The 21,966-nt window shown below is 35.0% G+C and overlaps 1 protein-coding gene across 1 annotated transcript in view; it reads right to left on the reverse strand.

The window, feature by feature from the left end:
* Positions 1-13,818, reverse strand: part of LOC144844359 (centrosomal protein of 290 kDa-like) — an 80,290-nt gene extending 66,472 nt beyond the window's left edge. Inside the window, exons 1-3 of the mRNA XM_078701236.1 lie at positions 13,770-13,818; positions 11,897-12,018; positions 10,827-10,983 (exon numbers count right to left, since the gene is read on the reverse strand). Of these exons, the coding sequence (XP_078557362.1) occupies positions 10,827-10,983; positions 11,897-11,989 (250 nt within the window). The 5' untranslated portion in view covers positions 11,990-12,018; positions 13,770-13,818. The remainder of the gene's footprint in view (positions 1-10,826; positions 10,984-11,896; positions 12,019-13,769) is intronic.
* Positions 13,819-21,966: the final 8,148 nt, after the last annotated feature.

The following is a 21,966-nucleotide window of genomic DNA, read 5'->3' on the forward strand; positions in this document are numbered from 1 at the left end:
TATAGATGGCGCACACTACAAGGTGGTTTTTTAATACTTAAATCACCACTGTTTCTTTACAGTAAGTTTTAACTGGATTTCAAGAACAATGTATATTACATTGAATGAATATTCAGAATAAAGAAAGATTTATAATGTTTACTATGTGGTAAAACTACTATTAAACAACCTAGTCAGGTAGTGAACATTCAGGTACATTCAATTACAGTATGTGTTACTATTGGTTTTAGATTCTTTGCATTTCAACACATTGAGGATAGCTATCTAATGTTACCTGTTTGGTCCCGCACTGCCCCGCATTGAATGTATGACAATGCAGGAATTTAGCGTACATTAACAATATGGATGTAGTATTCACACAAGGCATGAACTATATGCATGACAACATATGGCATTATATGGTACTCATTGCCATGCATTGAATGTACAACAGTGTGGACCAAAATGTGTGCAATTGTCAACAGGGCCCGGCAGCGAAAATATTTTTCCCAAAGACTTTCTCTGAAAATCAGAGAGAGGGCGTCCCATTTTAGGGAGCATCAGAACCATATATATAAAGAGTTACGACATTGGATTATAGTCACATGATATGCAGATCAATTTGTGTCAAACTTGTCTCCGTTAATGCATGTAAAGTATAGGTGCAAGAAAATACTTTAAACTTTTTCTTATATTTAAAAAAATGTAATTGCACATTTGTGGCACATGCAAGCGAAATCGGACATAAGTCGCATTTGTAGATTTGTAGAAACTGCCAAAAACATTAAAAGGCTGAAAAATTATTTTTTTTTATTTTTACAGAAAATGATAGCTGAAACAATATTACCTTGGTGTTTTTCTATTTTGAGACAAATAAATAGATACATTTTAACATTTTGTGTAGTATGTTGGTTAAAAAGATAGTGTAAATTATGTATGATTTTCATAAAACATATCATGTATTATGTTTAAATTGAAAGTGTTCCATTGGGTTGATTTTAATGAAATTTAGCATAATAATAGAACAATAGTTAAGAGCCATTGTCTGTAAGAATCAAAGAAATATCAAATATAGTGGCAGACTCAAAAAAATGGATTTCTTTCACATTTTGCACATGGCTATATATGTGTTGAGAGAAATCAAATATGAAGTATTTTTTATTTCACACATATATTTCCATGGCAACGGCCAAATTTGTGTTTTTGACAAATTTTGTCCTTTTTTAAGGTTTTTTAAAATGGATATTGGTACTACTTTGAAGAACAATATTTTTGTTTTGTTCATTTAATTATAAAAAATAATTAGTGTATGCATAATAACAATGCATTGTGTACCAGTTTCATATTTTTTTTTTTTTTTTGATTTCATACTTTGGGAGATACCATTTATTTAAAAAGGGGTGTTTTTCACTTTTTTAAAATTGTTAAATGCAACTAAACTTTACTTCACCATAACGCCCAAAGTGGTGTTTTTTTTTAGCTGATTTATTAGAAATAGGTAGTTCTAAGGTTTAATAATTGATTTCTAAAATAAAATACTGGGGTAATTTAAAAATCTACAAGCAGTGTTGCGAGAAACATAGGCATTTTTATAAAAAAAAAACATGGTATATTAGTAAAAACATTTTATTTTCTTTGATTATCTGATTTGAAACTCTTTGGTCAGAAAAATTTTTAATGTTTTATATAGTTCTAGTTGTGTTGTGAGAAAAAAAACATTATTTTTAATTATAGATTCTGTAATTCCCAGTTTTAATGTCATTTTATAGGTTATATCCTCTGGAAATTTGAATAAATTATCAGATCGTTGTGAATTTTAATCTTTGCAACAGATTACTCCTCTCTTATTTTGAAGCTCCTCTTTCATTTTTTTACTTCTTTTACTTGCTAACCTAAGCAGATCCCACATGCCCATCCACCACCACTTTCGACTAACACCACCCCCCCCCCCACCCAATCCCTACCCCGACAATAGCCACAAAAAGATAAACTGCAACACTTTGGTCGATCATCCACTATAGAGTGTCAAATGCATGCATTCAAGCACCACCCACACTGCCGCTACCATCGCCCAACCAATAGACAGATTCAAACTCCTCCATCCCGCCCCCCTCCCCCTTTCTCAAAGCCCCCACCCACCCCAAGTTAAAAATTGCAATGCAAAAGATAGGACATGAAGTTAAGTTTTTAGACACTCGCCTCCAACCCCCTAACTATTTCAAACTCCTGGATCCACCACTTTCCCCTCCCCAAAATTGAACCAATCAAAAGTCAATGATATACTCAGGTATGTTAATGCTACATAACAAATATTGAAGCCCTGATGTGAAATTTCATTTCATTTAAGGTCAGCATGTAAAATATCATATTTTTTTTACTGTGATGGTTGGATTCAGTATTAATTAATAATTATCTGATAATTATTTAATTTCCCTTAGTTATGCATAGCAACAGTTACTATGGTAACTAAAATTGAGATATTCTTTAGATTTTTCATACTTATCTTATACAAATTTAAATTTGTAGATTATTAGCAGGCATGCCTTATTTGCATTTTCAAATTACCGTTTCACAAGGTCATATTCGTAAGGACTTTTATTTACAGCGGGCACCTCCCGTAAGCGGCCACCTCCCTTAACGGACGCAATTTGAAAAGCCTGTTTGTTCTTCCTATCTAATTAGTGCATTTGGTACCTACCGTAAGCGGCCACCTCCCGTAAGCAGCTGCGGGCACCTTTTTATAGTAAACATGAGATTTTTTGTATGATAAATGACCTCCCGTAAGCGGCCACCCGAAAATGTGATATTTATAATATGTGATATATATAAATGATGATTGCATGGACCTATGAATTAGAGGTCCATGTTTATTGTATTTCTTTATATATTAGCTTTATTTCGAAGCAGTTTTAAAAACATTACTGTGAAGAGATGAGAAAACTACACAGATTTTGACCGACCATTTTTCATATGATAAAAGCTTTTAAAATTTGTCTAAAAATGCTAAAAAATACTAAACCACCTGATTATAAAATAATAATACAATTTTTCGTTAAGAATATCGTAATATAGCCATAATACATGATTTTGGCCCTTTATCGGCAGAACCTCCCGTAAGGGGTCACCGCCCGTAAGCGGCCACTTTTCCAGGTCCCGAGGATGGCCATATGGGAGCGTGCCCAAATGTTTTTACTCCGTTTAACTTGTTGTAACACAACTAGTTTAACGATTTACCGTTATATGCAAGCTAATTTAAATGGGGTTGGGCGTGTTCAGTGAGGCATATCAAGCCCTCCGTTTACTAGCTACTATGCTGTTATGATCACTCCATTGTTTAACGCGTAATTAACGGGAGACCGGACATGCCGTTCAGTGTTGCGTAACGATGATTCCAACGCGTTATTAACAGTCCTTGTTATGGTATGTTGCGTGAAATCCTATGATGACTCAAAATAACGGGTTATTAGCAGTCCGGTCATTGTTGTTACAACGCGTTGTTAACACGATTGTTAATTCGTTTAATAGCTTTTTGGGCTCGTATGTTATGTTATAATTATATTTATTAAAATAATCATGTATTATACTGTATCCTAGGCCTACCGTAAAATAAAAATATATATAGGCCTAGGCCTACACGGTAAAATAAAAATATATAGGTCTAAGCATACTATTTACGATCCGATTCATGGTATTTTTTAGCCTGGTACGTCGGGCGACACGTGTCTAAATTTCTAATAGCCGACTTTCACCTGAAAAAAAATACGCATTTTTGATCCCTGGATGTAACATGATATCGACGCGAATACCGCACTACAGAGAGTTAGGCCATGAACGATTCGTTAAAAGTACACCGCCAGACAATCGCGTAGCTATTGTTTAGATTACACTATAAACAATTAATAACAAAGAAAGCCTAGAAAGATAAGCTCCTCCTCTCGTTAAAATTGTTAAATAATTTTGCTTTGACTGAGCCATTTTGTGACGGTTTCAACTCTTATCCATAACATTTCATTAATTAAACAATCAAATATAGAGATTTGCACTTTAGACAATATTTTTTTTAATAATTTATTGTATCAGTTCAGACTGTGAAGAACATGGATTTCGAAAAGTACACTTTATTTAACGCCAGGAATTCTTCTCACGGAAAAAAATGTGCTGATTGCAATCTGCATAAGCAACCAAAGATCCTGTATCTTTCTGGGATTCTGCCTTTTCCCCAGATGCATTGTTATTTGTATATGACATAAAACCTCAGTACTGTGGAATGATGCTACTCTATATAGGCCTACTGTCATTCAATATTATATAACACCTAAATAAATTCCTGTTATTTGATTGGACGATTGTGGGTCACATGGCGTGCAATAGTACGCACTATTAAACGATCGTTTAATAGTACTTTTTGAAACATTTTTGTGTACGAAAAAAAAAACGTTTCGCGGATGAAAAAAAATTTAGTACACAAATTACCCTATGATATGGCTCTGTACTGGGAAATACAACAGCGCCACCTGTCGTCTGGTCTCAGTTTCATTTGTAAACACCACCGCGAGATATGCAACAGCAGCAGATATTTGTGTACGATTTGGACATATATGTACTAATTTCATTCAAAAAGGCATTTAAATTAGCTTTAGATCGTTTTTAGGATTTTGATTAATTAATGGGGACATGCCTACAAGACGTGGAATTGTTGGAAAAACCATAATTAGCCTAGATAAGTTCCAATTGTCTGTCGAAGTTTTGCCTTTCAGCCAAGCTAGTACTAGTAGGCTACTAGGTCTAGCCTAGGCCATGCTCTATTAGGCTAGGCCTAGTCTAGGCGTTTTAGCCTTGCTAGGCCTAAGATTGTTTGGTCGTTTGTTGACATAATTAACACTAAAGTAGGTGTGTTTATAAAATCCATATAAATATAATATTAAATATAATATTAAAAACCAAATGTTACTGTTTTTAATCAATGTGAATGAAATGTAGGCCTTTGGCTAGGGCTACCTTACCTTATTTGATTCAAATGACAAGAATCTATTTAGATGTTATATAAAACAAATAATGAATGTTCTATATTCGTGTAATGGTACAAATAATGGCATTTGGTGAATGATGAAAGGTTAATATCAACTCGGCTGTCGCCTCGTTGATATATAACCTTTCATCATTCACCTCATGCCATTATTTGTACCATTACACTCATAAACATTCATTATTTGTATACTATCGTCCGTTAGCTCGGCGTTTAACGGACACAAACACTCAGTAACCTGTGGAATAATTCTATACTCTGTATGCTGTCATTCAATACTATCGTCCGTTAGATCGGCGTTTAACGGACACAAAAACTCAGTAGATTGTGGAATGATGCTACTCTACTGTAATTCAATACTATCGTCCGTTAGATCGGCGTTTAACGGACACAAAAACTCAGTAGATTGTGGAATGATGCTACTCTACTGTAATTCAATACTATCGTCCGTTAGATCGGCGTTTAACGGACACAAAAACTCAGTAGATTGTGGAATGATGCTACTCTATTGTAATTCAATACTATCGTCCGTTAGCTCGGCGTTCAACGGACACAACAACTCAGTAGATTGTGGAATGATGCTACTCTACTGTAATTCAATACTATCGTCCGTTAGATCGGCGTTTAACGGACACAAAAACTCAGTAACCTGTGGAATGATGCTATAATATGCTGTCATTCAATACTATCGTCCGTTAGCTCGGCGTTTAACTGACACAAAAACTCAGTAAATTGTGGAATGATTCTACTCTATTGTAATTCAATACTATCGTCCGTTAGCTCGGCGTTTAACGGACACAAACACTCAGTAACCTGTGGAATGATGCTATACTCTATCTGTCATTTAATACTATCGTCCGTTAGATCGGCGTTTAACGGACACAAAAACTCAGTAGATTGTGGAATGATGCTACTCTACTGTAATTCAATACTATCGTCCGTTAGATCGGCGTTTAACGGACACAAAAACTCAGTAGATTGTGGAATGATGCTACTCTACTGTAATTCAATACTATCGTCCGTTAGCTCGGCGTTTAACGGACACAAAAACTCAGTAAATTGTGGAATGATGCTACTCTATTGTAATTCAATACTATCGTCCGTTAGCTCGGCGTTTAACGGACACAAAAACTCAGTAGATTGTGGAATGATGCTACTCTACTGTAGGCCTAATTCAATACTATCGTCCGTTAGATCGGCGTTTAACGGACACAAAAACTCAGTAAACTGTAGAATGATACTACACTCTATATAGGCCTACTGTCATTTAATAATATCGTCCGTAAACTCGGCATTTAACGGACTCAAAAACTCAGTAAAACTGTGGAATATGATGCTATATAATACTGTCATTCAATACTATCGTCCGTTAGCTCGGCGTTTAACGGACTCAAAAACCCAGTATACTGTGGAATGATGGTATACTCTATAGGCTTATGCTGTCATTCAATACTATCGTCCGTAAACTCGGCGTTTAACGGACACAAAAACTCAGTAAACTCCGGGAATGATGGGTATTCGAATGATGCATACTCTATATACTGTCATCTATCGCCCGTTAACTCGGCGTTTAACGGAACAACGCACTGAATAGTAAATTCGCCCTTGGTTGAGAGCAAGTAGGGGAATTCCCTTTTTTGCGACGCCTCCCTACTGCAAGAAGGCAATTGCACATTGTTTTTATATATTTATTTTATATATATACTGTATAAGTGTTTTGCCTATTACACCATTTAGGCCTAAATAGAAACAATAATTGTTAATGTACACAGTTTTTTTTGTATTTTGTAATAAACATGACACCCTAGCAGCAGCATCACGGAGGCTGCCAAAAACACTGTGGTGCGTGTGTACATCGCATCGCGGTGATAAAAAACCATGTGCTTGCTAATAACGTGACGTCATATCGCCCAAAGTTTCATCCTCTGTTTTTGGACACATTCGAGGTCAGCGATAGTTAAAGTAATGATTTATTTACGTAATACAATAATTGTTCATGTACACAGTTTTTTTAGTATTTTGTAATAAACATGACACCCTTGCAGCAGCATCACGGAGGCTGGCCAAAAACACTGTGGTGCGTGTTGTACATCGCTTCGCGGTGATAAAAAAAACCATGTGCTTGATAATAACGTGACGTCATATCGCCCAAAGTTTCCTCCTCTGTTTTTCGTGTTTTGGACACTGCTACTCCTCCTCGCGCGGCAACTACAGTCAGTAAATGTTTTAGCTCTAGATAGACGGCGACCGGTTTCTATATTGTTTGGTCCATACCGTCTCCATAAAGGCTATACATGCTGATACTATCGATACGACAGTCGGGGTTTTATCTGTGTTTACAATTTCGCCATTTTTTTTTTCGGTCAAGTGTACAGGGTAAAAAATAAAAAAGGAATTAACGTCAAGCATGCTAAACAAAAAATTAGTATATTATAGGAATGTTCTATAAGTTGAAAATGTTCAACAAAAATTGTGGAATTGTAGATGCTGATAATTTAATGTTGGGTAAGGTTGTTTTAACAGCATTTTTTTGCCGTCGAAATGACGGTTTACCACATCATCTGCAGTTTCAAGGCCCTTTCTACAGCAATTGCCGTCGATCTTCATATTATTATTAGATATTATTGTATTGAACTCTGTAATGTGTGGTGTGATATTGTCCGTTAAATGAGCGTTTAACGAATATAAAAACGATCTGTTAGGTCGGCGTTTAACGGACGAAAACAACGGACGTTGTTCTTCCGTTGTACGCGTTAGATAGTAAATTCAATTTCATTGTACAGTATTAACCACTATGATACGCTCTGCTGAGTACAGACCGCCCAACTCATTAACGTTTTGCATATTATTAACGCATTTAAAAGTCTATTAACGGAGTAAAAACATTTGGGCACGCTCCACGGGAGGTTCAATTGTATTTAAAAAAACAATTATCCTTAGTTACGCATAGAAACAGGTTCTAAGATAACATAAATAATACATTTTGACATAATTTGACCCAACAAATGACCCTTTCACAAGGTCAGACATTTTCTGGGATTCAGTAGGTAAGTAAATTTGGGAAAAGGTAGTAAAGCTATGTAACCAATTGTTTGTAGTCATGAAACCCCATATTAAAAATATTGTACTTAGTTACGTATAGAAACAGTTGCTACAGTACACTATAGGTAAAATGTTGATGTCATTTGACCTCAATATGTAAAATATAATTTTTTTTTTCATGAAAACTCCATATTATATTTCAACAAAATTATCCTTAGTTACGTAAACAGGTTTAAGATAACACTAAAGGTCAATTTTTTACCTTTATTCAGATTTGTCAAGACTTTCTTTCTGGGATTATTAGGATTCAGTATTTAAAGTAAATTTGGTAGTAGAAATGTAAAACTATGTAGAAAAAATATTTTCGCATAGAAACAGTTACTATGGTAAAATGTTTACCTCATTTGACCTCAAAATGAATGAATTTACAAGGTCAAGTTTGTCATCACTTTAAGAGTATTAGAATGCAGTAGAAGTAAAATTGAGCCATTTTTTACGTTTTTTTCAAAATTAGTTTCCTTAGTTACACATAGAAATGGTTGCTAAGGTAACACTATAGGTAAAAAATGAAAATTGTTGAGAATTTTTTATGAACTATCTTGTAAATTTTGATCAAACATTAATAGTTGTAGTAAAGTGGGGACCTGTCCTGTTTTGCATTCTGACCCCTTTTGACCTCAAATGACCTATTTACAAGGTCAGATTTTTTGGGAGGTCTTTCTGTATCTCTTTACACAAAATAGATGTAAAAATTTATAAAAACCATTGACGCAATTATTTCAAAGTTTAACATTATTTTCCATCAACTAAATATTTCAATGCAAAATACTGTTTTTCTGGCAATTAATTGAAATAAACCTGGCAATACATTCTCCTTTTTATCTAAACTATTCGTATGACTCTAGTAGCATTATGACAAGCCACATATACATTTTATTATTGTATTAGCCATATTTAAATTGTGTTTCATGTGTTTTGTTTGTTGATATTTTGTTTGTATTTGTTTGTATTTTTCGTATTTTCCTGGCAACACGAAACCTATGTACGAAATTTACCCCAGTGTTTTTTTCGTGATTATTGTTGACAAACCTATTGACTATCAAATTACAAAAGTTCATTGATATAAAAACACCACTTTGGAAGTTATAGGTGCGTTTATGAGGTATACTTTTATAAAAAAAATATTTTTTAAAAACACCCCTTTTTAAAATAATGGTATCAACCAAACTCCATTTTGTAAATTTTTTTTTCTACATTAAATGGAACTCAATACATGTTGTTTACACTGCTATAAACAAAAACTGTATACTGTAAGTATTTTTGGTTAAAATAAGTATACAAACAAGTTTGTACTTTTTCACTATAGAAAATCTGTGAAAAATGGCAAAAGCATCAAAATTTGGATAATTGACCGTTGTCATGGCAACGGAGGCTAAAAATTAAAATGAATGTTGTAGATATGCTTTTTATTGAAATGTCTATTCATGGTAAAAATTTGAGCGAAATCCATTTTTTTACATCTGCCACCAAATCTTTGATTTTTACAGACAATGGCTCTTAATTAAGGAAGGTGCGAAGTTTCATTGAAATAAAACAATTAGAATACCCTTTTGCTAAGGCGTAAACTTAGACGCCCTGTTTATTTTGTTGTTGTTGTCATTTCCTGTAACTTAACTTTTTTTTCAAAAACACTGATTGTAACAACCAAAACTTTAGACTGAGATATCTCTGGAAGTAGACATGGTATCAAGATATTTTTTTCAGCATTTTAAATCTTGGATTATGTAGTTTCAGTATTTGTGGAAATCTCAATTTTCAAAATTCCGACTTATGTCTGGTTTCCCTTGCAGATGCCACATTTTACGGTGAAATATCGATGTGCACAGCGTACAGAAGTACTTGCGGCAAAGAATATTGCGTGCGCGTACACTAGTACATTATAAAGAAAGTTTGATTGATTGATTTTGGAACGAAACATCCCATAACTACGTCCTATTAATAACAATTATGTAATATTTTCAATTCATAATGCATGCTTTAATGTTGTTAATATATTGAATAGGGTATGAACAATATTAAAATAATAAAGGCAAATTATTACAAATGAAATGATGAACGAGTCTCTGAAAATTTGTGTCAAAAACACACAGAGAGTCATATACTGTATGAAAAGAGGGGTGAATTTGTGTGTTTTTTGTATTGGTTCATGTTTTGATGTATCCTGACTTGCATGTAGGCCCTAGCATTTATTTTTTTGTTATTATAGACACACTATATATATGTTACCAAATTAATACCATTAATAAATTTAATGACTAAAATAAAAACGGAATATAATGGAACGGAATTTCATAGACAAAAAAATCTAAAAATAATGCATGAACTACAGGAAAACGCTATGCAAAATAGACGTGCGCGCCCTCAGCGTGCAAATTCTTTGACACAAAAATGGCTTCTAATCTTCAATGTCGTAACTCTTTATATATATGGCTCTGGGGAGCAATATTATGAATATGCATCGTGTTTCATCTGCTCTGTGCTCGCCCTCTGAATGAAATTTTTAATACACTTTCCGTCGAGCCGTCTGTGTAGTCTAATGGATTAGACTACAGACTTTGCATGGTGGGGTTCGAATCCCATGACCAAATTCTTTTTACTTTATAATGAGAGAGATTATTTAGAGGGTTAGGTTTAGTTATATTTAGGAAGTAGTTCGGCTGTCTTTCACGTATCTTTCAGAGAAAGTCTTTGGGAAAAAAATGTATGCGGCCCGCATTACCTTTCTTGGCTGAGTCTTTTCCTTGTTCTTCTGCCATTTTATCAAGCTCATCAAGGGCAGCATCACCCTGCTCTGCCTTTATTTTCATCACAGCTCTTGTCACTTCATACAACCTCAGCATCTTTGCACCATCAGTGTCTTCTGCTGGAGAATCAGCCTTTAAAAAAACAGAAATAAGGTTTATAGAAAAACAAAGAAAACCAAATCTGGGATCCTCCTCAATTGGCTTGTGTGTAGAAGCCAATTGATCTACTGTAGTAGTTAATGTATCTTTCAAAATAACAATTTATGTGAGGTTACTGTTTACCTGTACTTCTTGTATGGCCCTCCCTTTCCGAATATTTTGGTTCTGTTCCTAATTATATTGTATGTACTTTTTGGACAAATAAATATTACCCCTGTCATAAGAAATTTTAACACACATCCAACACCAAGTACACCATACTCGCACTAAGGTCCAATTTTATCCACAAAAGGTTGCAGATATTTTTCCAGCAAATTCTTTAACCAACTTTAAAAAAGATGAAAATGGTCATAGTGTTGTTATGTGTTGGTTGTACATGGTACATCTAGCTTTATGTGTAGCTTTTTTTTATAAACAATGAGTATAAATTCTTGTAAAATGTACCCTTTTTTCTGAAAGATTCTACAGGGGCATTCTTTTGAATCAATCCTAATATCAGTGTCAATTTTCTGGTCTATTAGGCTAGTATAACTGAGTGACTCAAATCATAATCACAATCATACCAATGATTTGAGAAATACAGAAGCCCATTAAAAGTCTGGTGTTATTTTTTTTCTTTATTTGTTCAAAATGTATGTGAAGTATAAATAAAACATGACCATAAGAATGTTAGGCCTATCTACATTAAATTCATTTTAGTCAGTTTTGCAAAGGATACCATTATTTTTATCTCAAATCGTGATTTGCTAATTTACAAATGGCTATAGCGTGAGTATTTTAGGTACACTTACAGGATGAGAAACTCATACTTTTTAAAATCCATATGAGGCACAATAACAGAGTTTGAACCATGCCAACCAGTATCATTTCAAACTGTAGTACTTACTTTTTCTAGCATTTCACATAACTGATCTGCCTCCTCTTCTTCCAGTGCTTCCAAGTCTACACCCATCAGCTGCTTCCAATTGATGGGTGCCATCTTGCCACGTGTGTTTCAAAAGAATAGGCCTATATCTACCAAAATACGAATATAAAAGAATGTTTAAAAAATCTGCAGTTTTATAACTATTATTTTTTTATTTGCATACAAGTGAACTAAAAAGAACCTATAAAATGAATATTGATTAGGTAACTGTATGGCCTTTTTTTATTGAAAATTTCTCTAGAGTCTAGGCCCCTAGTAGTAGGAGCCTATTAAGTATTACCCTATAGTTAGGCCTAGGCTAGTTTGTCTATAGGCCTAGTAGTAGGCCTAACTAGGCCGGGTCCTACTAAACACCACCAGATACCACCAGATACCTACTAGAGCAATAAATCCTACCACCAGAGAGCAGCCACCAGTTTGGAATTGATTATTAAGGGTACATTGCAAATTTCAAAGCTTAATTCTTTCAGAAACTGATAAAAATTGAAGTTTAAAGTTGAATTTCTCGCCGTCGTATTCCAGAACCGAATGCGTTTGAAAAACATTATAGCAACGAAACAAACGCATTCATCCGTGTCTCATGTGTATTGTATTCAACGGTCAACTATGAGGCGCTACCGATGAATTTATTTGGTCAAATAAAATCAGAAATTCGTTTCTGTACACTATAACATTTATTAAAAATAAATAAAACTTAATGCCAACTACCTTTTTTCAGTGATGGTAATCGTATGTTAAAATAGAGTAAACTCATTATAGAATAGGAATGTGGAAAGAGAAAATAAAACAGAATTTTTAACTTGATATTACCGTGTATTTTATGTCTAAAGAAATATCTGGCCACTGCACTATATGTCAGAGTGGTGAAATAGAAAATATACAACATTTTTTATTTAATTGCCAAGCTCTTAATGCTATAATTATAAGAGAGATTGAATTAGTAAAGCTAAATAATGACCTTGAAATTTTGGATGAGACTGCAACAAAGGGAAATAATTAAAATTAATGTGCAAAAAAAATGTTATCGTATGCTATTTGTTATGTTATCGTTACCGATTTTGACATACAAAACATGATAAAAACATAATGTCAAAAGAAAGACTAATCGCGCAATCGATTGAGTGTATTTTATGTGACTGACTAAAGTAACAAAAAAGCTGTTGAATACAATACACAAGAGACACGGATGAATGCGTTCGTTTCGTTGCTATTTAATGTTTATCAAACGCATTCGGTTCTGGAATACGACGGCGAGAAATTCAACTTTAAACTTCAATTTTATCAGTTTCTGAAAGAATTAAGCTTTGAAATTTGCAATATACCCTTAATAATCAATTCCAAACAGGTGGCTGCTCTCTGGTGGTAAGATTTATTGCTCTAGTAGGTATCTGGTAGTGTTTAGTAGGACCGAACTAGGCCTAGGCTAGGCCCTAATTAATACTAATAATTAATAGTCAATAGGCTAGTATTTTCTAGTAAGCCTAACAAAACTAACTAGGCCTCCTAGAGCCTTAGGCTAATTAGCCTACTATACTAAAGTGTACCGATTGAGTACTGACTGAATACCTAGGACTAGGTAGTAGTAGACTAGGCCTAGGCCTAGTAATAGTAGTATCTACCCTAGCCTATCCGGGCAGCATCTACAGAGGGATCTAGTACTAGTAGGGCCTTAGCTGGGCTAGTTTGTAAGTTAGTATAGCCTAGGCCCTAGTAGGACGATGGATAAGTTAATAAGGGGCCTCTAGTAGGCCTAGCTAATACTAATATTTATAAGGTCTAGAAATCTAGTTATTGCCACATGCCATGGTAGAGCTTAATAATGTTTATCATCAACTACATACAGAAGCTAAATAACAGTGTTTTCTGCTTTTGAAGACATCTCCATTCATTCCCGCCCCACGTACACCGCAACAAATTAGTTATGGTGATGTTATTTGTTTGTATGAAAAGCGTTTTCAAAACAAATTCTAAATTCAATCTACCGCCCTCTATTATAGTCCAACAACCCACCACACAACACCACATCAGAGCCATATATTGAGAGAGTTACGACTTCGAATGGATTAGAAGCCATGTTTGTGTCCAACTATTCCTATGTAGCGTATGGAGTTGAGTCTTTTGTTTTGAAAATGTATAACGTTCAAAAGGCTTTAATTATCGAATTTAATATCAAAACAATCAATTTGTTTAAAGGTTTTTGTTAAAATAATAAAAAAATTATAAAGTTACTGCGAACATGATTTTAAACAACAAAAATAGCAATTTCGGAACGGTTCTGGTTGTGCGCTCCATGCACGCTCTACGCGTGCGCGTTTAGTTTGTACAGCGATTCTCTATAGTAATGCATTGTTTTTACATTTTGTTGTTTAAAATCATGTTCGCAGTAACTTTATGATTTCGTTATTATCTTAACAAAAACCTTTAAGCAAATTGATTGTTTTGATATTAAATTCGATATTTAAAGCCTTGTGAATGTTATACATTTTTTAAGCAAATGACTCGACTCCATACGCTACATAGGCATAGTTGGACACAAACATGGCCGGTGTGCACACCACGTGACTTTCTAAAATCCGTGAACGCAATGCCGTAACTCTCTCTATATATGGCTCTGCACCACATCGTCAACAGCGCCATCACAACTAATATTTTATTGTTTTCGCTGGTGTAAAAGTTCAAAAATTAAAAGGGAAAAAGCACATAGTATACAATAAAAAAATTAATGATGCATACAAAAAATCAATGGGGTTTATTAAATAAAATCATTAATTTCTTGTGTAAAATTTAATGAGGACAAATGTGTTGTCTAGATGATGCGTGTTTTTCTTAAGCCCGGCGCACACTCTAGAGCTTCCGGCTGAGCCAACTGGCGCACGAGTAACACTTGCCTCACTGTGTGCGCCGGGGATTTCATGAGGAATCGGCCACGCGTGCCGCTGAGGAAAATATCTATCGTGTTTAATATTTTTTGGCACGCGTGCCATTTTCCTCAAGTGTGCGCCGAACGTGAGCTTCCTGCTCACTAAAAAATTCCACTGCGCATGACATGTTCTGATTTATTATGATATTTCAGCGCGTGCCGTATAGCGTAGTAAGTAATTATCCAATCAGAAAATCGCGTACTGGAGGCGTTTAGTGTGCGTCCGATAGAACGCGATCACAGTTTGCGGCAAATTTTTTAGTGAGCCAAGTGTTTACTCTCGTGCCAGTTGGCTCAGCCGAAAGCTCTAGTACAGTGTGCGCCGGGCTTTAGCAGCTGCTATGTTGATGGTGCGTCAATGTGCGTACGCGTTTCGAATACGGCGCACGTATCTTAGTTACATATACGAACGGTACTATAACAACATATATCCAAACAAACCGCACCAGTTCTTCGTTGGAAGCTAAACCAGTAACATCGTTTCGATAATCGTCTCATAAAATCGTATTGAATTTTATCAACTTATCTTCTAAAATATTTCTAAGTAATATTATATTAAATTGGTAAGCTTAATTTTTGTTTAAAATCCTCGCCCGTGCCCGCTTAGATGAGTCAGGGCGCCAGGGAGATGTTTATTAATAATAACGTTAGGCTTAGCCTACAACCAAAGAACTTATAACACAAGAATCTCCTGTTCTTCAATTTGAATTCAAAACACAGTATCGGAAGTACACCGGGGTTAAAAGGTCAAACTGGGCGACGCCATTTCACAGCATGGAGCAGCGCCCCCTCCAAACTAGGAAGTCAATTTACTCTATCCCCTCTAGTATTAGCAGATCCCCTCTATGATTTTGACTTTCTAATTTAATGCGGGCGCCCTACTCCATGGCTCACAATGGCGCCACCCATTAGCTCTATTCTATCCCACAATGCCTTTCGAAATTGTTAGGCGCTTCGGACGAACAGGAGATTCTTGTGTTATAAGTTCTTTGCTACAACTGTATCATGTTATGAACAGATCTATTCAATAATGATAATAACGGCAATTTGGCCAGATGCGGGCCAGATACAAATTAACGTCCAAAGAAATTTTCTTATCGAATTTCAGCAAATAATGGATTCTAAGAACGTTGCAATTTTTTCATCCAACAAAATCGTTGCCACTATACTTGATGATCTCATCAGAGTAGCAGTAAACAATAGGCCTATCTGTAATATAGATACAAAGAGCAGTAGTTATGGCAACAAGATCCAAGAAGCCATCAAACCTATTGTCATTATTACGAATGTGCCCAAATCAAAGGAGCCGTCCATCACCATCGGTACATCAGCCGACACCACTTATCTGCTTCAAAGAAGATTCAATTTGGCAGACTATTTCCCTACTTTGAGAAAGCCAATTGATGTAAAGAAAACAGATGGAATTGACAGCAGAGGAGATGGAGAGCCAAATAGCACAGGTAGTTGACCAACATACTCTCCCAGAGATCCATCCGGCCGGGGTCGCGTCCGTTCGTTGTTGTCTAGAAACAAACAATAATGTGGTAGAGTACATTCGCCAATTTGGTTCAACAAATTACACACGAATCTCAAATATTGAAAATAAAAGGCCGCGAAAATGTTGGGCTTTACAGTAATTAGGAAAGAAGCTTAACTATGACAATCTTTTGAACTACTTATTGCTATCCTTAATTTCTGTTAACAGGTTTAAAGAAAATCGTCTGCGATAATGAAATAAAACATCTAAAAACTGAAACTAAGACAGAGAAGACTGCCGACAAACTTGATGACAATGCTGAACCACAACAAAGTAATAATTACATTTTGTTTAAAACGATTAATTGATTTGCCTTAGAATTATATTTTTACGTACTTTAATATATAGTATTACAAACTATAAATTACATTTTAATAATGTCAATATGTTTTTCATTATAAGGTTTAAATTACTGAAATCAACCAGACGTAAAATAAGAAAGATTTTCCAAAAAGATCGTCAAGCTTGTAAATATTTAGACAACTACAAGAAAATCGATGAAGAAAATCTGAAACCAATCTCCAATCCTCAAGATTCTAAGCCGAATTGTCTTGGTTTTGGTTCTTTTGGCGTAGTAAACCTCATGACACTTACTGAAGGTGACAAGAAAAAGTTAGTGGCAGTTAAGTCTTTCCCTTATGAGGACTCATTCTCAAGAAAAAAGAAAAGGAAAACGAACAAGAAAATAACCAAAGAACTCCAGGTAATTATTGTTGTTATATAGATTTCCATAAAATTACTATTGCTTGGTGTGCGACCGAGAAATCAGTGACTAAAAGAAATTAATAATTATAGTGGTCTTCATTAAGCAGATATTTACAATCAAATGAAAGAAAAATATGTTTTATTCATACAGTTTATGGAAGACTTCGTGAAATTCCAGAGTTTCCAGATGTATATGGTGTCTGTAAGAATCAAAATGGCTACCACATCATTATGGAATTTATTGGGAATAAAAAGAACAAGTACTCTCAGACTCTCACTGAGGAGTTTAAGGCACAATACAACGACGGGTTCACATGCAGAAGTAGAAAACGGGACATTATGTGGATGAATGTACTTCTGGACATCGTAAAGGGCATTCGAAAATGCACGAAAAAGACATAGTCCATTGCGACATTGTACCTAGGAATGTTCTTTTATACAAAAATGAACAAAAAAGGTACTTTTGCTGTTGTTTAAATTTTATACCGAACAAACCAATCATTTGTTAACTTTTAAATTAAAGAGATGTAGGTTGCAATGGTGTAAAGCCGAGACAAATACGTTCTCGAAATGTTCAAATAGTAGGCCTTCTATTGTACAAATCACTGTTTCGTTAATCTTAGTCCCGGTTTTAAAACTTGAATTTATATATTTTGTTCAGTGTTGCTGCAAAAGTGATCGATGTTGGTCTTGCCTGCAATGCTAATACACCACGATGGCTTTCTCTTGGTCGGCTACGACCAAAATCAACCGCTCAGCAAATCCTGAACGATAATAAATGTGTCGCGCAAGAGTTTGCCAATGGAAACTGCTGGAGAAGAGGAGGGTATTTTTCCAAAGCTCTGATGTTTAGTCAATTGGACAGATAATTAATGAAATATCTCCACTTTTTACTGCACGCACCGAAGAATAACTAGAAACTCTTTTCAGAGAATGTACTACTGAAAACCCTGCTATCAGAGCAACAGCAGAAGACATTCAATCAAAGTTGGAATCAATTATTCTAAGGCTCCAGATGGACTACATTAAGTGCATGTAATCTGCACTACACAGTTACCTGATCATCGTATTTCATTAAACTGATTTATTTCAATTCAATTTAATTTCAGTTATTTAATTTCAATTCAATTTGAAACTTGATATTATTAGCTGAAAGAATAGGGTAGTTAGATTTCATAGGAATTTCTGGTTATATTTTATTGTTAAATCTGTAATTTTAGGCCATTTAATTAAGATCAAATGCTAAGCCGGAGTATACCACTCCTATTGTTTTCACTGTAACACTTGGTTGTCCTCCTGGAGGTGTGTTGGTTTGAGTGGTAGGCTTTTGCATAGGTGGCCTAGTTATATTATAGATATATTATTGAGACTGTTTTATTGTAATAGTTATTTAACTTCAATTTGAAACTTGATATTATTAGCTTAAAGAATAGGGTTAGATAGTTTCGTTCATTTTTTTTTTTTTTGGTAAAATGGGTAAGTAGATAAAATTCTTTGCTTATTAATTAAATACTTTCCATTGACCTTTATACTACTGGTGATGTTAGTTAGTGATGGTGTTTATTACAGAAATAAGGTATTTGTGAATTTCCAATTAAATTCAGTTTTACCTGCACATGTTGTTAGGTCTAGGAACCATAAGTTTTCTAAAACTAGGAATCTATATGATCGCAACTCTGTTGCCTCATATAATATAGATCTTACTGAATGTGGTGACATTCAACCTAACCCAGGACCTACAGAACATCCAACTGGTGAAGTTAATTATGTAATGCCAATTCATTGTCAAGTTTGTGACTCTAAGATTACTAGGAATAGACAGCAACTACAGTGTTACATTTTTCTTAGACATTTTCATGCTAGTTGCCTATCAATTGATGCATTTAGTTTTAGGAAGTTCTTCAAAAGTAGACCGTCAGACTGGGTATGCCACTTATGTGCTCTTCCGCAACTGAACAATTCCTTTTTTAGTACAAATTCAGAAACAAACAACATCTTTGTCCATGTGAATGAAATCCCTTTGACATCATCTGGAAATGTGTCCGACACAGCAGCAAATGTCCTAAAAAAAACCAGGGATACATTTTTTGCGACTGAATGCAAGGTCGCTCTTGCATAAAGTACCTGAAATAACATCAATTGTTAATGGAACAAAAGTTGCAATTATTGCTGTCTGTGAGACTCACCTGGATAATTCTGTGACTGATTGTGAAGTTCACATACCAGGATTTGATATACACAGAAGAGACAGGAATCGTATGGGTGGTGGTGTATGCTTGTACATAGCATCAAACCTTGCAACACATTTACGAACTGATCTTGATCGTCCAGAAATGGAGGCATTATGGGTCGAAATCCACCTACCAAGGACTAAGCCCATCATCTTTGGAGTTTGCTATCGTCCTCCAAAGCAGAAACACTCTGTCTTCATTAACGGCTTAGAGAATGTTGTTGAAATACTCCCTCCTGACTCAGAAATATATATTCTTGGAGACACCAATATGTGTAGTATAAAAAGGGACAAAAATACCATGCATTGCAACAACAAATGCTAACCCATGGACTGAAACAGATTATGCAAGAGCCAACAAGAACCTGTGATACATGTGCATCATGTTTAGATCAGATAATCACCAACTCTTCGGAAAAAATAAGTCAATTTGGTACTTTAAAAATAGGACTCAGCGACCATCTGCCGATATTTGGGACAAGGCACTTGCTGAAAAGTAACTCACACAAGACCGTAACAATTCGATCAACAAATAAATATAATTCAAAAGCGTTTATCCAGTTATTGAAAAAGACAAATTGGAATGAAGTCTACAACGCTAGATCTGTAGACGAATCTTGGGAAGCATTGTGTAAAATCTTCAAAACAGCTTTAGATGAAGTTGCACCTGTCAAAGAAGTCCGGATTCGACAATCTTCCCAACCCTGGATGACACCTGACATTTTAAGGCGAATTAATGTAAGGGATGCCTATCTTAAAAAATACAAGGAAACGCGCATCTACCGATATAGAAAAGAGTACTGTAAGGTCAGAAATGAACCATAACGTTTGCCAAACAGGAACATATAAAGGATAAAATTAACGAGAATCGTCACAATCCAAAGAAGCTATGGAAAATAATAAAGGATCTTGGGTACAAAGAAAAAATAAAAGCTGCATCGTCTATTACTTTAGAAATTAACGGTAACTTATGTAGCGATCCTAAAATTGTTGTCAATCAATTTAATAAATTTTACACTGAAGTGGCAGCCAACTTAGTTAAAAACCTCCCGACAACAAAAGGTGCCAACCTCGTGAACTCCGACCGGTTTGACAACTACTATAAAGAGAAGAAAGTTGAGGAATTATACTTGAATCCAATTGACTGTGAGATGGTTGAAAAGGAATTATTCCTGATGGAATACCCGCACGCTTTTTAAAGGACTCTCCTTTGGTCATCGCAGGACCATTAACCCATGTTATAAACTTATCTATTATTAAGGAATGTTTTCCCTCTGGCATGAAAAATGCAAGAGTGAGACCAATTTATAAAAAGAAAAGTAAACTTAATACAGCCAACTATAGACCTGCTAGCATTTTACCAGTGGCTTCGAAAATACTGGAAAGAATTGTACATTCCCAACTTAATATGTATCTTGAAAATAATGAACTTTTACACTGTTCAATCAGGTTTTCGAAGTCAACACTCAACTGATCACTGTCTAATACAATTAATTGATCATATAAAAAAACAAACTGCTAATGGTATGTACACAGGTATGTTACTACTTGATAACAAAAAGCATTTGATTGGGTAAATCATGAGATACTGTGTGAAAAATTAGGAAAGCTTTGTATAAGATCAGTACAATGGTTTAAATCATTTAGAGAATAGGCGTTAGGCCTAGTTCTGTTAATTATTGCAGAACTTGAACTTAGAATAGATCTATACAAGGTACAATGTTTGAATATTAATCTGTTTTTAATTTTAACAAGCTTTATTATACAGTGACCTACTCTTTTACTTGATTGAGGGCGCTATAGACTAGAGCAGACGTGTTTTTGGAGAGCTCCGTAATAAACGTCACAAAATATCCTTAAAATTGTGCGTTATTTGTAACTAAATCTGTTAATTAGTATTTTTCTAAGTATTATAACGATAGAGTGAACAAAGGCAAGGGTAAGGTGATAAACAAAGTAAGTAATTACTGAGTTTTTAGGCCGGTTCCAAAACCCACATGTGTGTATCTTTCTCGCTGAAAATCCAAGACGGCGGCGCCCACGGAAGCAAGTGAGGCCAATCAATTCGCACGCATTACCATGAATAGGCTTGCAAAACAAGGGTACCTCCATGGCACTAGCTAAAACAACAATTGGAGATGCATCTGAATACAGTGCAGTTGTAATATTATGCGGTAAATGTGACAAAAAAATAGACTGTTCAAATGATAACGATTTAGGAGGCCTAGGCTTAAATCCGATAGCCTGTGATATGTGTAAGACACACTATCACCATAAATGTAGCGGTGTTACGGACAAGCTGGTTAAAATAATTACCAAATTTGGAACACTAGGAACGAAAGATATTCCATGGCACTGCAAGATTTGCAAAAAATATTCAGCAACATTAATAAGTCTATAAGCAAGTTATAATAGCTTTAGTCTTGATAGTACCCGAGTTACACAACTAAACTAAGGTGCAGTTTAACTCGGTCTAAATCACTTAATTTTCAAGAATTACTTGAAATTAAATTGCTACTAAATAAAACAGTGACGAAATATCAACCAAATAGTGAACTAATCTGTGTCCAGAAGCGCAACACTACATCGAATCTTAGCTGTTGAAACACCGTCTTGAAGCGACAAGACCTAGCCCTGAT

This window comes from Antedon bifida, chromosome 1 (assembly GCF_963402885.1).
Source record: "Antedon bifida chromosome 1, ecAntBifi1.1, whole genome shotgun sequence".
In the NCBI taxonomy this organism is placed as follows: domain Eukaryota; kingdom Metazoa; phylum Echinodermata; class Crinoidea; order Comatulida; family Antedonidae; genus Antedon; species Antedon bifida.